Source organism: Neophocaena asiaeorientalis, unplaced genomic scaffold (genome assembly GCF_003031525.2).
Source record: "Neophocaena asiaeorientalis asiaeorientalis breed wild unplaced genomic scaffold, Neophocaena_asiaeorientalis_V1.1 scaffold938, whole genome shotgun sequence".
NCBI lineage: Eukaryota > Metazoa > Chordata > Mammalia > Artiodactyla > Phocoenidae > Neophocaena > Neophocaena asiaeorientalis.
The window spans coordinates 618459-633719 of NW_020175671.1; the positions used below are offsets into that span (position 1 = coordinate 618459).

The following is a 15261-nucleotide window of genomic DNA, read 5'->3' on the forward strand; positions in this document are numbered from 1 at the left end:
CTGGATTTGCTTGCCAACAGAAGAGATGAATGTACTTAGTAACGTGTAAATTCCTATACAAAGTCCAGCCAGTGTTCAGTTCAATGATTCGCAACTTAAGATATTGGTTTAAAACCATTCAAGTAGAATGGATGAAATTACTTTTTTACTTTACAATGACCCCATGACTTTGGGTGGTGTGGGAAATGGAGACGTTCTCAGAACTCCACCCTTAAGTGTTGCAGAGAGGACCTTCCACTCAACACCCCCTTCCTGATGTACCGAATGTCCCTTGGTGCATTTTAACAAAAAATTTAAAACCCACAGAGCTATTTTAAAGCTTTAAAGTTCATATATCTTTATTTTTTAAAGCACTAATATGTCTCAGTTACATTTAGCTACAGTACAAAGAATAATAAAATAGCACCCAAGAATTTTTAGTAGGCTGTAAAGAATCTCGACTCCTATCTCCTCCTTAATTTTTTCTCCTCTTCACTAAACACAAAAACAGAGTGCTCTCACTGCCACTCCTTCAGCCTATTGTGTCCCAAAGGGCCGGATTTTCATGCGAACAGTCCTGAGGGAATAATCCGCACCTCTGAAGGGGACCCAGACCACTCCATTCTCAATCTCATAGGGACTGTTGTCCCTGGGGTCATAGGAGCCCCCGGGGTAGTAGATGCCATTGAGATTGGCTGCTTGGCAGTTGTTGTACCACCAGCCTCCTCCGTAGACTTCGGCACAATTGTCTTCCCACTTGTCTGCATCCCTGTCGAAGGTGCTGAAGCGCATGCCAGCATGAGAAGTGTACTCTGTCCCTTCCTCTACAGAACCCTCAATCAGAGCATCACCTGCCGTGCCCTCGTAGGAGGAGACCTGCAGGGCATAGCCTTCTGCCTCAGAGCCTACCCTCCAGTGATATTCTGCATAAGCCCCTTTCCCAGCCCAGTCTTCTAGTTCAACCCGAAGGATGGAGCCTCTCAGGGTTAGTAAGTGGAGGTATTCGTTGCCTAGCCAGAATTCTCCTTCTCCCTTGTCATTTAGGCTGCCGAAACCTTTCTTGTAGTCTTGCCAGGTCCGGTTAAAATTCAGTGAGCCATCCATTCTTTGCTGGATCAAAAGCCATCCTCCCAAACCGGTCTCTTGATCACAATAAACAGAAAAAATCTTACTGGATCCCGGTAGCTTGATATTGAAAATGCCACTTTGGGCACCTGAAGGATGTGTTTGGAGGGCATCATAACAGTCTAAAAAAAAAAATTAAGCTGGTTGGAAGAACTTACTCTCATTTAACTTTACAAAGTTAAATGGCCCGGATTAAATGAAGGCAGATACTGGCTTTCTTTCCCTCCCTCCCTTCCTTCATTCCTTCCTTCCTTCCTTCCTTCCTTCCTTCCTTCCCTTTATAGAGAAATTTTTAATTTTTGGAAACTGTTCTCATTTCTTTGACTTGGAGACCTACCAACCAATACTTCATTTATGTAGTATCCTCAGTGAAAGAGAGGTTGGGTATTCTAAGGTTGGTCAGGATAAGCAATAGGAGCATCTGGATTTATCTTAGAATAGATCAAGAGCAAAGTGCTATTCCCTCTGAGAGGAGGCACTGATGATGTGATCCTCTGTGAGACTGAGGCTGAAGACTCAGAGACACAGTGATGTCAGGGACAAGCAGGGGCTGGAATAAGACACAAGGACTGAGTTTTTGCTTTTGAACTTTACCATTTTACGTGCCCTTGGAAATTTTACTTACTAGCACTGAGATTTTTTCTTCATCTGTAGAGTGGGGGAAATAATACTTACTTTGTAGGTAGATGATGGCTATAACACATTGCTTTACATAGAGTAGGCATTTAATGAATGACTGTTGCCTTCCTTTCCCTGCTATTCAAAAACAAAGAAATCTGGGGTCAGAGCCACATAATTACTCACCTCCAGTCGTTTCATATCTATCAGCTGATCCCTGACATTTTTCTGCAGAAGGTGGATATGCTGTACTTGTTCTATAACTTTGCGCTTCAGGATCTCAATTCTGCTTCTCAGATCTTCTGACACTTGGCTAAATGTATTTTCATTGTCTGAAATAGCAAATATGGGTACTGAAGTAGCTGCTGAGTGATTTGCTTGTAATAGCCAGCAAAAGAAGGAAATTGGCTTATGGATATTCCCCATTTTACTTCTATAATAGTTTGGACATTTAATTTGGGATTTCTAAATCTATTAGGCGTTTGATATTTGGACAATATCCTTCAGTCATCCATGGATATCACTTAAGATGCCTTATTAGTAATCCAAATAAATGCAGAAGACAAGAACTCTGAAATTTTAAAGGCATAATTGAGATAAAATAATCAGTTCGATTACATTCCAATTATTTCATTATATCCTTAATCAAGGGATGTGAATATATTCTTGGATTTTCTTACTGAAAAGGTTTTCTTCACAGTTATAGATTTGAAATTGTTCCTAAGCTTTTTTTAGGTCAACAAGATCATGCACTTGCCAGTTGCTCTTGCACCATCAACTTTAAATTAGCCATGTGCCTCCCAAGGATATAAAGAGTCAAGGCAAGGTTTCAGGAGCTGAGGCCTTACTAAACTCACTGCCCATGTCCAGAGTGAGTCCAGAGTTTCCTAGTCCTAATGAGACTTAGTCCTAAGCCTATGAGAAAGAGACAACATGGCTCTATATTTTAAATTAAACAAAACAAAACAAAGCAAAACACTTCATAATAAGCTAGGTGGAGTCTGTGGGTTGCACTCCCAGCCCCACCACAGGATAGCTTTGTGCCTTTGGCCTTTGAGAAAGTCCCCTGACCTCTCAGTTTCCTCCTTTGTTAGACAGAAACAGAAGTATCTACTCAAAAGTTTGGGCTCATCTCATTTTCCATGTATACTCTTAAAAAAGAACACACTTAAATTCTAGTCTTTGGTCCAAAATGCTGACTTACTTTGTGACCTTAAAGCAATTCTAAACCAACCTCCTTTACATGATGTAAATAACAAAAACAAGCCCCTTCCTTAAAATTCAGGGATATCGTAAAGGTGTATTTTTCTGCATAAAGTACTTTGGAATAAAATCACAGTTGTAATAAGGAGACATCATATCTACTTCTGATTCTTGTTGTTTTGGTTGTGTGCTATAAAGTCAAAGCACTAAGTGTAATACTTACTCTTAGAATTGGTAAAATCTCCTCTCAAAATATCGATTATGTTCCTGGTCAATGTGTTAGAGTCCTTATTGTTCTTCTGATAATCAAATAGTGAATCTTTTAGTTTATTTATTCTGTTTGTAAAATCTTGATTGACTTCTTCAATCAATCCTTTCATCCTGCAGCCAGAAGGGCATTTGTAGTTCTGGAATGAAGAGGAAAAATTACATTAAGAGTCTATCTCTTGGAAACAGACTTATGGGTGCCAAGCAGGAGGGAGGGTCGGGGGGAGGATTGGGAGTTTGGGATTAGCAGATGCAAACTAGTATATGTGGAATGGATAAACAGCAAGGTCCTACTGTATAGCCCAGGGAACTATATTCAATATCCTGGGATAAACCATAATGGAAAAGGATATGAGAAAGAATATAAATATATAAAACTGAGTCACTTTGCTATACACTAGAAATTAACACAACATTGTAAATCAACTATATTTCAATAAAATTTAAAAATATAAATTAATAAAAGAGTCTATCTCCCTGATCCAGTATAAATTTGAAGGTTTCTATGAGCCCCCACTGCTCCCCTCCCCAGTCTCTTCAGATCATCTCTTGACCTAAACGTAGTTTAAGAGGGCTAGTCAGAGATCTTAAAGAAATTCTGGAATGGGGGTCCACTTAACCATAAATTAGAACCCATGAAATCCAGAGGTCGTAATACTCAGGTTCCTAGTATTTGCCTGAACGTACAACTAAAATCCAATCTGTTAATCCCACCAATGACCCAGAGTCTCAGAGGTAATTTAAACAGTGGTCTCAGGACTAGGTTCCTTTCCATCTGTCTTCTTTAATTTGATATGTAAGGAGCTATTAGATTATTTCCCACTGGACAAGTTTTTTGTGACCTAAAGTGTCAGCCGGTGTGAGCTGCCAGCAGCACAGGAAAGGACTGTCCTGCTCCACTTCCTGTGCCCACGGCTCACCCAGTCTTCATCAGAGCAGAAGGGCCAGTCCGACTCTTTGCAGGCAGACTGCTGTTTTCCAACGAGCCTTGGGCCACGCACACCTCCTCCTTCAGCGATAAATTCACCTTCACTGGGATCTGCCGCCTTTAAGGATTCATAAACACACAAAAGAGAGGTCTTTAAGCAGATAAGGAGGAGATGCTGGCATGCCTGTAAATCCCAAGCAAGGGATCCAAGGGGCTCTGCAAGTTTCAGGTTTCTTTTCTTTGAAATGAAAATCCTAATGCCTATTTCATGGAGTTGTGAGATTAAAGGAGTGTACAAATCTCAACTGTGTTCTACACTAAACAAGCATTTAATAAATGTTAGGAGCTTTAAAGGATCCATTATAAAAGGAAAATTATTTGAATCAACAAGCTTAGTTAAAAACTGACTTTACATTTTCATTCATGTCTGGAGATAGAAAAATAATGGAAAAACTCAGTTCTTTCTCCTCTAACTCCTGTTTTAGTAGGAAAAAACCTACACCATCTTAGCTTCAGGTCTGTCTCTCCTTCAAGTGTCTACCACAATGACCTTATGGGTCTATAATTTGAGCAAGTATATACAAGGACACAAATGTAGCCAATTCAGACTTAGAAATGCTTTTTGGGTTACTCACATAATAATTTATTTTTATTTGAAATGGAAAAAAGTACACTGAGAGCAAAAAAATAAAAAAAGGTCCATGACAGATACATTTTTTGGAACACCTTATAATTAGAAATACAGATTAAAAAAAAAAATTTCTGTTGTGATCAAGTGAAATAAGATATATAGATATTCTTCCAACAAGATGTTATATCCTAAGAAATCAATGTTGGTTTTAGGTTTTAGTTATTTTTATTTTGTTACCACCAAGTTACAAGGATTTTTATGACTATCAATCTCAGTAGTTTATTCTTATAATTAGTTAACATTTTCTGTCTCATTCAAAAAAATACCCCAATAATAGTAATATTAACTCAAGAATAACTTATTTAAATGAACAAGTACAGTCTTTTCACCTAAGAAATAAAATCATAAATTCAAACATACATTGGAAAAAGTGGCACAAAAATAAAAACAGGCAAAAATTAAATATTTATACCAATAAGGGAGAAATAAATGAAACATGCATTATGCAAAGTATAACCTTAAATGATGTTAGTCTTGTTTCCCATAAAAATGTTTACTTATTATTTGTATAAGGGAGAAAATTATGTTAGAAACACTCTTTAGTTTCTTCTGCTCTGGTATTAGTGTTTATGAGCAATAAAGGAAAAAAAATAAAACAGAATAATTCACAGTCTGGAAGTAACTGAGATTTTGGAACATATTTACCATGTTTTTATAAGATAGAAGTTGAAAAATCTTGTTGAATGAAGTTTCTCTTCTTTTGCATAGGTCTCTGGAGTCAAACTTTAGGAATTATTGCAATATTTGTAATTATCTTAAAAGAACACAATTGCTTCCAAAAAACGTGTTGCCTATCAATTAATCTCTTCCAATTTTGCTATGTAATATGTTTTCAAAGATAACTAATTTGCTTCTTATTTGTCTTAAAGAAACACAAAAACAACCTTTCAGAAAAGCTACATTAAACCACTGTTCTGCTTATTATGGACAAATAGCAATAAAATAATAACTAGGTTAAAACCTATTATCATAAGAATGTTCTGTTCTGTTAACTAGCAATCCCAAGGCTTTACAGTAACAAAGGTGGCAAAAATTTCTTCTCTTTGAAAAAATCCAATGTAGGACCAAGCTATAGGTGTCGAAGAGTCCCCTGTGAATTTATATGCTTTGGTCCCACTAAGTCTCCCTCTGAGGGTGATATTACCCTGTATTCTTGAGGTGTCAAGCCCATCTAGGGACTTGCCTCCACTGGCTACAGCTTATAAAGCTAACAGTGTGTGAGGACGTACACATGGCTGACTCAGACCTGCAAGCTCTTTGTGGAATAAACACCAGAGAGAAAGAGAAGAGGAAATAAAGAAGGCCATACCTGAACTGCGCCCATCACACTCAGGACCAGGAAGAGGACCCTCACAGAAACCATCTCTGCCGTGGGTGGGGCTGGCTCAAGAGGAGCACTCCAGCTGAAAGAAAGGAGGACTGCCTCCACGCCGAGTTCCCATCCCATTTAAGTCTGCAGGAGGTCTGATTAATCATTATCTTTGTCCCGTTGACACAGTCAACATGCACCCTGTATCCCTTGCTCCTTCTGTAAAGTTGGTGTCCCAGAAGTTCTTGCTCAATTCCCTAAGCTTGTTTGCTTCAGATAAGCTGTTGCAAAGGTAGCCCAGTTCGTGGAAGATCCCACATTCCAGGAACAGGGTGACTTTGGGAATGCAAAGGGGAACATGGGAGGACCTATCTCTACTCGAGTACTTGAAAGAATATAGAGGGTGGTGGAGGCAGGCTAGCTGTAGCCCACCAGCAGAGATCTAACAACTGAGATTTCACTTTATGCAGGAATTATGGTTGGTTGATCTGACTTTTGACTGACTGTGGTGATGAGCTGATCCTGAAGGCCTTTGATGAGCTTCCTCTATCCAGAATGGTTAAAACAAGCAGCCCCTGGAGCCAAACATTCTAGGTTCATACTTCCAGCTACACCATTTCCCAGCTCCGCTTTTGGACAAATTACTTTACCTCTTTATACCCCAGATTCCTCATTTTTAAAATGGGGATAGTAATAACCTATCACACATGTTTTTATGAAGAATAAATGAGTTGATCCTTGTAAAGCCCTCAGATTGCCACATATCCAAAGGTACAGCAACTGGAAAGAAATAGTATTTTCATGGCACTTTATGTTCTCCAATAACAATTATTATTTCTTTCCAGTTTCTGTATCTTTGGACATGCTAATTTATTTTCCCCGATTTTCATCTCCATATCAAATTTTCTTGTCTAAGAGTTGTCAGATTTAGCAAATAAAAAACCAGGATGCCTAGTTAAATTTGAATGTCAGATACACAGCAAATATATTTTAGTGTAAGTTTGTCCCATGCAATATTCAGACGTATTCATACTAAAAATGTGTTGCTGTTGTTTATCTGAAATGCATATTTAACTGGGCATCCTGTAATATGACTGCCAATCCTACCTTGTCTCAAATGTTGCTTCCTATGTGAAGCCAACCCTGATCATAGTGTAACAGCCAAAATTTATCGAGTGTTTACTAAGTGCTGGTGACTTTGTTGGACACTTTACATAGTACCTGATTTCGTGTCTCCAATTGAAAGCAATCTCTTGTTCTTTCATATTTCCTTAGACCATGTACCACTCATGACATTTATTACTGCAGGAACATTGTCCATCTCTTCCACTAGATCATAAACTTGAGAACTGACATGTTTTAATGGTCTTTATATTCTCCCCAAAAGGTGTGGGGCTTCATTGAGCAAGAAAGCATGAGCGGGTTCCACTGTTGTGAAATTGAGCCCTGTCTCAGGCTCTGCGGGCATGTGAAGCTTGCTGTAAATGGGTGAGAGCCCTGGTACAAGGCAGCACCCTCCTACACTGCTTGCTCCATGGAAGGTTCTTTGTCTGATCAAGCTCACCTCTGATGTGGCTTTTTTGAAGCAACTTCAGAGCTCAGAGAGAACCCTAGAGTCTTATCCAGGTTATGAAGGGCAATGACTCCATGGAAAGCTGGGTTACACTTGTCCATAGTGGTTGAACTAGCAAAATGCCAGGAATGTATAGGATCCAAGACTGACTTCCCCAGATGTTTTCCTCTGCCCACAAGAAGTGCCTTTCTTAGGGGTAAACATGGTATATGCAAGAAGTTCCCAGACAGTAATCTGGTGAGCTTCAGTTGACTTGGCTGGACATAATTTGATTGAGAGTAAGTTAACAGAAACCAGTGTGACTGAATGCCAGCACTCTGGTGCCACGTTTGGGCTTTTCCAAGGTACCACCTGTGGCACCATCCTTGCTGTTCCATGGCTCCTTCAAGTATCTGCGTGTCTTACTCCCTTACTTCATCCAGGGCTCTGCTCAGATAGCACTTCTTCAGAAATGCTTCCTTTGACCACCCAACCTGAGTTGGTTTTCACTCATTTTACTTTATCACTACTGGACAGTATATATGGGAAAGTTCTTTGTTTATTTTTTGTCTCTTCCACACTAAGTTTCCTGAAGCCGAGGCACACTGTCTAGTACAACGCCAGGCATAGGGTGAGTCCCAGTGAGCATTTGTTGGAGTGTTGGAAGGCTGCAACAATGGCAGCACAGTGCTGGAAGGACAGGGGGCTCTGGAGAGAGTGAGATCTGCACACCAGCTGAGTGACACGGACAAATAAAATTCTCTGAACCAGCTTGTTTATCTGTAAGATAGAGGTGACAATAATTATCTTGCAGTGTAGAGATGACAATATTTATCTTGAAGTGTTGTGAGGATTACATAAAATGTGACACTATGTAACATGTTCGACATACACATTACAAGCTCCAGAAATGGCTCCTAGAATGTTCCAATGTCCCTAAATAAAAAGGTCCTATGTTATCTCTCCAGTGCCACAATTCCCTAACCAGGCACCTTTGGGGCTCTCTTTGGGCCTAGCACTGCAGGAGTGAGCACCAGGCTGGGCTCTTTACCTCACAAGCAAGCCTTATTATCAGCTATGGAGAAGTAGGTTTTGTTTAGACAGAAAGCCATGCAGGTGAATAGGCAACAAATAATGCAAGGAATATCATTTTTTTATTGAGGTATAGTTGATGAACAACATTATATAAGTTTCAGGTATACAACATAGTGATTCACAATTTTTAACAATTATAGTTCACTTACACTTATTATAAAATATGGGCTATATTCCTGTGTTGCACAATATATAGGAGTATCATTGTTTAAAAGCATGTGACAATAAGTGTCACTTTTACACTTTTACAAGTGTCACCCATTTTACAAGTGTAAAAGCGGGGAAAAATTAAGAAATTTCCAGTTTCTTAGACCAAAACCACTGTGTATTGCATTTTTCCCACAGATGACTATATCCTATTTTCCTTAGCTCTAATGAGAGGAATGTTTCATTTATCCTTTGAAATTAATATAATTTCTCACAAATTATAAGTATTTAAACTCAGGGATTCACATATTTGTTATGCCATCACATCAGGCAGCACTGGAATAGATTTTATTTGTATGATGTATAATGTATGTAAAAAGAATAGAAATTCTATAGCTGTAATTATGTTTCACTTTTAAACTGTATCTACACACCAACATTTATACATGAGAGTAAAATACAGATCCAGTTATTTAAATACTTGCCACTGTGTAAGCATAACTTTAAAATACAAGCAAAATTAGGGCTTCCCTGGTGGCGCAGTGGTTGAGAGTCCGCCTGCCGATGCAGGGCACACGGGTTCGTGCCCCGGTCCGGGAAGATCCCATATGCCGCGGAGCGGCTGGGCCCGTGAGCCATGGCCGCTGAGCCTGCGCGCCCGGAGCCTGAGCTCCGCAACGGGAGAGGCTACAACAGTGAGAGGCCCGCGTACCGCAAAAAAAAAAAAAAAAAAAAAAAAAAACAATAAAATACAAGCAAAACAAAATAAAATAAAACAATCCTCAGCTTTCTTTTGAATGGGGTATTTGTCCTTCTGGGGGCTACATCCCAGGAAAGTAAAAGAACATCCCTTTCTTTACCAATTTATTTTAAATGTACTGAATTCTGAGGACAGTTCACTTACTTATTCCTTCGTTTGACTATAACAAACATTTATTGTATGTCTACTATTTGTCAGTCCTGCATGCCGTGTTCTTGAGATAGAAAGGCAAATAATGTATAGACTTATACATTCGAGTTGCTTACAATTGGGGAGCAAATAAATACATGTGCAGATAAGAAGTTAAACCATATAAAATTGCCATTTTTGTAGATCAAAATGATGAATGTCTGCAATTTCATATGATTTAATCTGATATAAAACAATGAAAAAAATTCCATGAGGTAAGTTCAAAGTACTTTTAGGCACAGAGTAGAGGCTGAAATATTGTTTCTGCATTGTTTTCTGTCACATTTTGTGTAAAATGTTCCTTAAATTATCGGATTTAATTCAAGCCTAAAAATGAAAGATGCTTTTGAAAAAATACTAATTGTAAGTCTTTTAGCATAAAATTCTGTATGAATCTATAAATTTATTATTCTCCTAATAACAAGAAGATAATGGTACCTTGACAGGAAATATTTTGTTAAAATGATATTAAGTGTACACCTGGAAAGTATCAGAATTAATTTCTAAATTTTGAAATGCCTGAATTATAAAAATATAGGAGGTTCTGGCACTTATACTACTCTTTCAGGGCCTCTGCCTCTGATTTGGACAGCAGTGACAGATCTATAAAGGATTACTGGAAAACATTGGCAAGGCTCCTTAGCTTTGTGTATATTATTTTCTCTCCTTGTCTCCTGCATTTCAAGAGTATTACAGAAATTTGTTTTTAACCAATCTGCTTACTGTGAAAGGTGAATGGGATAGCATGATGATTGACCTGAGAGGAACTAACGGGACTTTTACTTTCAGAACTCATCAGTACTCTGACTGCAGATGGTTTTCCTGGAAGTTATAGCTGTAGAAAGAAGTTGGGAATTTCCTTAAATACACAGAAATAATTCTGAACTACACTTATGAAAATGAGGAAGGAACAAAAGAGGTTTTCTTGATGGTTCCTGATTCTATCACACTGCATTTCTCTTTAATCTCTTTATTCAGGAAAGAAATCTACTTTATTTCTTATAATTAAACTGTTCCAGGACGAGTAGCCTTTTAATTGAATAATTTTTTAACATTTTTGGAATTAAATTCTGTAATGTTCCAACAATAGAATGATCATCCTCTATTTTGTTTTTATGCATGATTTTCATGGTCTTTTACTTAAGCACTTTTTTTTTTTTTTTTTTTTTTTGCGGTACGCGGGCCTCTCACTGTTGTGGCCTCTCCCGTTGCGGAGCACAGGCTCCGGATGCGCAGGCTCAGCGGCCATGGCTCACGGGCCCAGTAGCTCCGTGGCATGTGGGATCTTCCCGGACCGGGACACGAACCCGTGTCCCCTGCATCGGCAGACAGACTCTCAACCACAGCGCCACCAGGGAAGCCCCTACTTAAGAACTTTTAATCAAGTTTCCACTAAGTCTTTATGTGTGTGTGTGATGTATGTATGTATGTGTGATGAGTGTGTATGAGAGAAAGAGAGGTGAAGGTGAGGTCCCTGAGTTTTTGCCACCGCTTTACTTCCTTTTTTTTTAACTGCATTATCAATTAAATAATTCATTTTTCAAGATAGATCAATTTCACTTATAGTGTGCTTTACTAAATTTTACTGGAATTATCAAATTCTTTGTTGAATGTGTATTAAAGTATAAATCCTTTTTTGAAATGTAAAACCATTATGCAGATGAATAATCAAGTGATGTGTTAATATCAACAACATGAATTCGTTCCACCATCATACAGCTTAAATCCATTTAATTTGGCACACTGCCGATTTCATTGTGGTTCTTCTATTAAAGATTAGCAAACATGATCTATCAGTTGGTATTTATTTAATAGGGATGCACTGAGATCTGGGGAAATAGTATCTGTGAGGTATTTAGACTTTCCACAGCAAGGAATTATATGAAAATTATGGGGTAATTTAATTATCAAGATCCATTTAATTCTCTGTGATTCTTCTTGAAACCTATTTTTAACTGACCATTCTATAGTAAAACCAAGGCAATTTAAAGAAGGCATTTTGGTAAAATTTTGCTTAGATAAAATTCAACAAAAATTATTGAGCATAACAGAGCAGAAACCCAAACTGAGGGACATTTTACACATACTTGACCAGTCCACCAGAATATACTCTAAACAATCAAGTTCATGAACAACAGGGAAAGACTAAGAAATTGTTACCAAAGCTGACTAAGGAAATATGACAACTAAATGTAATGTATCCTGGATGGGATCCTGGAACAGAAAAAGGACATTAGTGTAAAAACTGATGAAATCTGTATAAAGCATGGAGGTTAGAAAAGAGTGACTACTAGGGTTGGTTTCTTAAGTTTTGACAAATGAGCCATGGTAATGTCAGATGTTAACATTAGAGAAACTGGGTGGCAGGGGTAGGGAACTCTCTGTATCTTCTTTTCTGCAAATTAAAATGTATTCTGAAATTTAAAATTTATTAAAATATAAAAGCCAAAAAATTAAAGTTTTACAATGATGTTTCCAAACTTAACTGACATTAGATTCAAATCTCATGCAGCAATACCAATCTTAACAGCAAAAAACAATTCAGTTTTGTTTTTGTCTCTGGAGCAATTTCACATGTAATCTCATTTGACCCTTCCCACAGCTTTGTGATACAAAAAGAGCGATTTAGGAAGGAAAACATTTCCAGTCCAAGGTCTCTTAAATGTTAGATGATTTTTTTTCTAAAAGTCACACTTTACCTATTTGTCCCTGAGGCCACTTTCATCACAGAATGGAATCTGCCCTACTCTGTTTATTTAGGGAGAGTCAACATTCAGATTTATTTAGGAAGGAATCCCATCTACCTCAGGTTACTTCATGCTTTTAAGTTAACAGCAGAAGCAAACCTGGGTGAAGATCTGGGAAATGAGAGAGAGGGTCAAGAATACTGGATTTGGGATTTGGAAAAGACAGTTTTGAGCCAGTTGAAGATCTGATTAACTGTCATGACCTGAATTTATCCATTTGGACTTTCAGATATTTCCCAATGAAACTGAGATGAACAAGAGCTTGAAATTTCACCAGCTAGCCTTCCCAAAAGGCTTTCAAACCTGCAACAAAGGTGTGTTCTACAAGTCAGTGGTCAAACCTATTATCGATGCTCACAACGGGCCATGGCTACAAGGCCATTTGGGCCAAAGCTCATGTTTACAAGGCCAATCACTATCTACCTTTAGTTCATTTTCCTTCTTAAAGGAAAAAAATATATTAATACTCTTATTGGATGCAGATCATTATTGGGGAGTGGTTATGATTTATGTACACTTTTATAGGGCCAATTAATTCTCTGATAATTCCTATGTCCCAAAGTAATTTTTGAACTGTCTCTCAAGAATCAGTATCATCAAAATTATGTTCTTTGACCATAATGAAATGAACTTAGATGTTAATTAAAAATACAGTTTTAAAAAGCACAAGCTTTGGAACCAAATTATATTCACTTTTTAAGTCTTCAGTTCAAAAGGAGATCACAGGAAGTTACAAAATACTCAGATTGTGGGTAGATCTTAATGGTGCTGAATGGAAAAAGTAATAAATATAATGAAGACCTTAGTAGTGTTTCTCAAAGTGTTTGTTCTAAACGACCAGTTTTATTAAATTTCTAATCAGTCACCGACCTATTAGCTTATAAAATACAATAAAAATAATTTCTAGTAAAATAAAATGTAAAAAAGCAAAAATATAGGCCAGTTTTTTTATTATTAGATTCCAAAGACATATAATTACATTCGAATAAATACAATCATCACATGCATAATATAGCAAAAATGTTTCTACATGTTAATTCTCAATTTTTTTACTTATAATGCTGACTAACAAAAAATTTGTGGATCAGCATTCTGAGAAATACTGATGTATAGCACGATGCCATTTATATAATTTAAAAATACATAGCACAAACAACCCATGATTTATAAGAATATGTACAAATAAACATGCATCAAATCTGTTACAATGGTTGATTATTAAGGGATTAAAGGAAAGAATCAGAGTGGCCCAGCACATATGAATGTGAATGGTGTGCCAGAAGTATGACTAATTTAACTTCTGTCTCTGGGACACACACACACACACACACACACACACACACACACACACACACACACGGGAAAGGTATATGAAACAGTCTTTCCCACACTCTTGGTCTCTTTATCATCAACTTAGTATTTTCCATCTACTTTAACTCATCTTACTATCTTTAACTCTTTATTTCCCCATTCTTTTTGAGCTACATTAAACTGATGAGAAATCATCAGTAGATTAATTTTCCCCAGGGTTAAATGTGCATTTTGTTTTTCACTCCAGTCACCTGAATTTATATCTACAAAGATATCTACTATGTATAACTTGGCTTAGTTTATACTGTTCAGAGTTAAGAACTTTAGACCTTGTAAGTTCTCAAATACGCTGTCTATACTTACATGTTTTCACTTCCCACTCACTTTCAGCCTACCCACAAATCTGAAACATGATCTTTAAAACCAAACTACTAAACATAACAAAGAATTGAAAAAAAGCTATAGCACTTCAGAGGTATATTTAAAAATCTTGATAGTGTCCAATAAATGACTGTTCCTGTCTGCTGATTAAAGAACTCTGCCCTGTAGTTCATGACCTGAAGTCATAGTATCGGTGCATCTGTACCAGTACCCTTATTTTTGGAAACTTCCCTCTGTGGGTTTTTCAAAGTGTGTGACCATGCACATCTGTTTTGTACTTAGCCGTCCTATTTTGCAGTGACCTGAGTTTTGTGTGCCCAGAAAGCGAAGGGAAGGGTTGGGTATTAGTTATCTGTGATTTGAGCTGTGCAGAAAAGTAATCTGTCGCTAGGAGGCTCCAAACTCTTTGTTTCACTTAAAAGTAACTTTTTAAAAGTTGATTTGTCAAGATAATCCTTTCATTTCTATTTTATTTGCGGAGACATGATCCAATTGAGTGTGGAAGTACATATCTTGCTTCATTTCTTAAGCTACAACCCTTCAATGTTCACCATTGAATATTAATAACTAAACAAGTAAAAGTTTGAAATTCACCTTTTTATCTCTACCTAATTGGGTTTTAAATTAACTACAAAACTAACAACATGCTCATTATAACAAATCAAACAATGCAGAGGTATAGAAGGAGAAAGTTAGAAGCCCCTTCCCACTAATCAATCCTGAATTACCCAGCATACAGACCGTATATGTACTCTGGACACTCACAAAAACAGGGACCTCCAAAATGTTTATGAAAGAATGTTATAATGATATTTCAGAAGAAGCATTGGAAAAGTGGTCATGGGAAAAATAAGAAACTTTTGGACTTGTTTATATTTATTTTGTTTAGTATTTTTATTAAATTTTATAAATCGATTGGGGAAAACAAATACATACAAATAATGCATGCATGTCAAGAT

The 15261-nt window shown here is 37.4% G+C and overlaps 1 protein-coding gene across 1 annotated transcript; it reads right to left on the bottom strand.

Moving 5' to 3' along the window:
• Positions 1-333: 333 nt before the first annotated feature.
• FGA (fibrinogen alpha chain) lies at positions 334-6230 on the bottom strand. Its single transcript, XM_024731765.1, has 5 exons — positions 6121-6230; positions 4113-4238; positions 3149-3332; positions 1909-2054; positions 334-1230 (listed from the first exon to the last, which is right to left on the bottom strand). Exons 1-5 carry the CDS (start codon positions 6172-6174, stop codon positions 517-519), a joined length of 1224 nt encoding a protein of 407 aa, XP_024587533.1. The 5' UTR covers positions 6175-6230; the 3' UTR covers positions 334-516.
• Positions 6231-15261: the final 9031 nt, after the last annotated feature.

Excerpts from the sequence above, each read along its gene's own strand:
- FGA (XM_024731765.1), bottom strand. The coding sequence starts at position 6,174 with ATGGTTTCTGTGAGGGTCCTCTTCCTGGTCCTGAGTGTGATGGGCGCA. Across the intron at positions 3,333-4,112 it reads TCTGCTCTGATGAAGACTGG|AACTACAAATGCCCTTCTGG; the intron begins GTGAGCCGTGGG and ends TCTTCATTCCAG. Across the intron at positions 1,231-1,908 it reads TAGATATGAAACGACTGGAG|TTAGACTGTTATGATGCCCT; the intron begins GTGAGTAATTAT and ends TAATTTTTTTTT.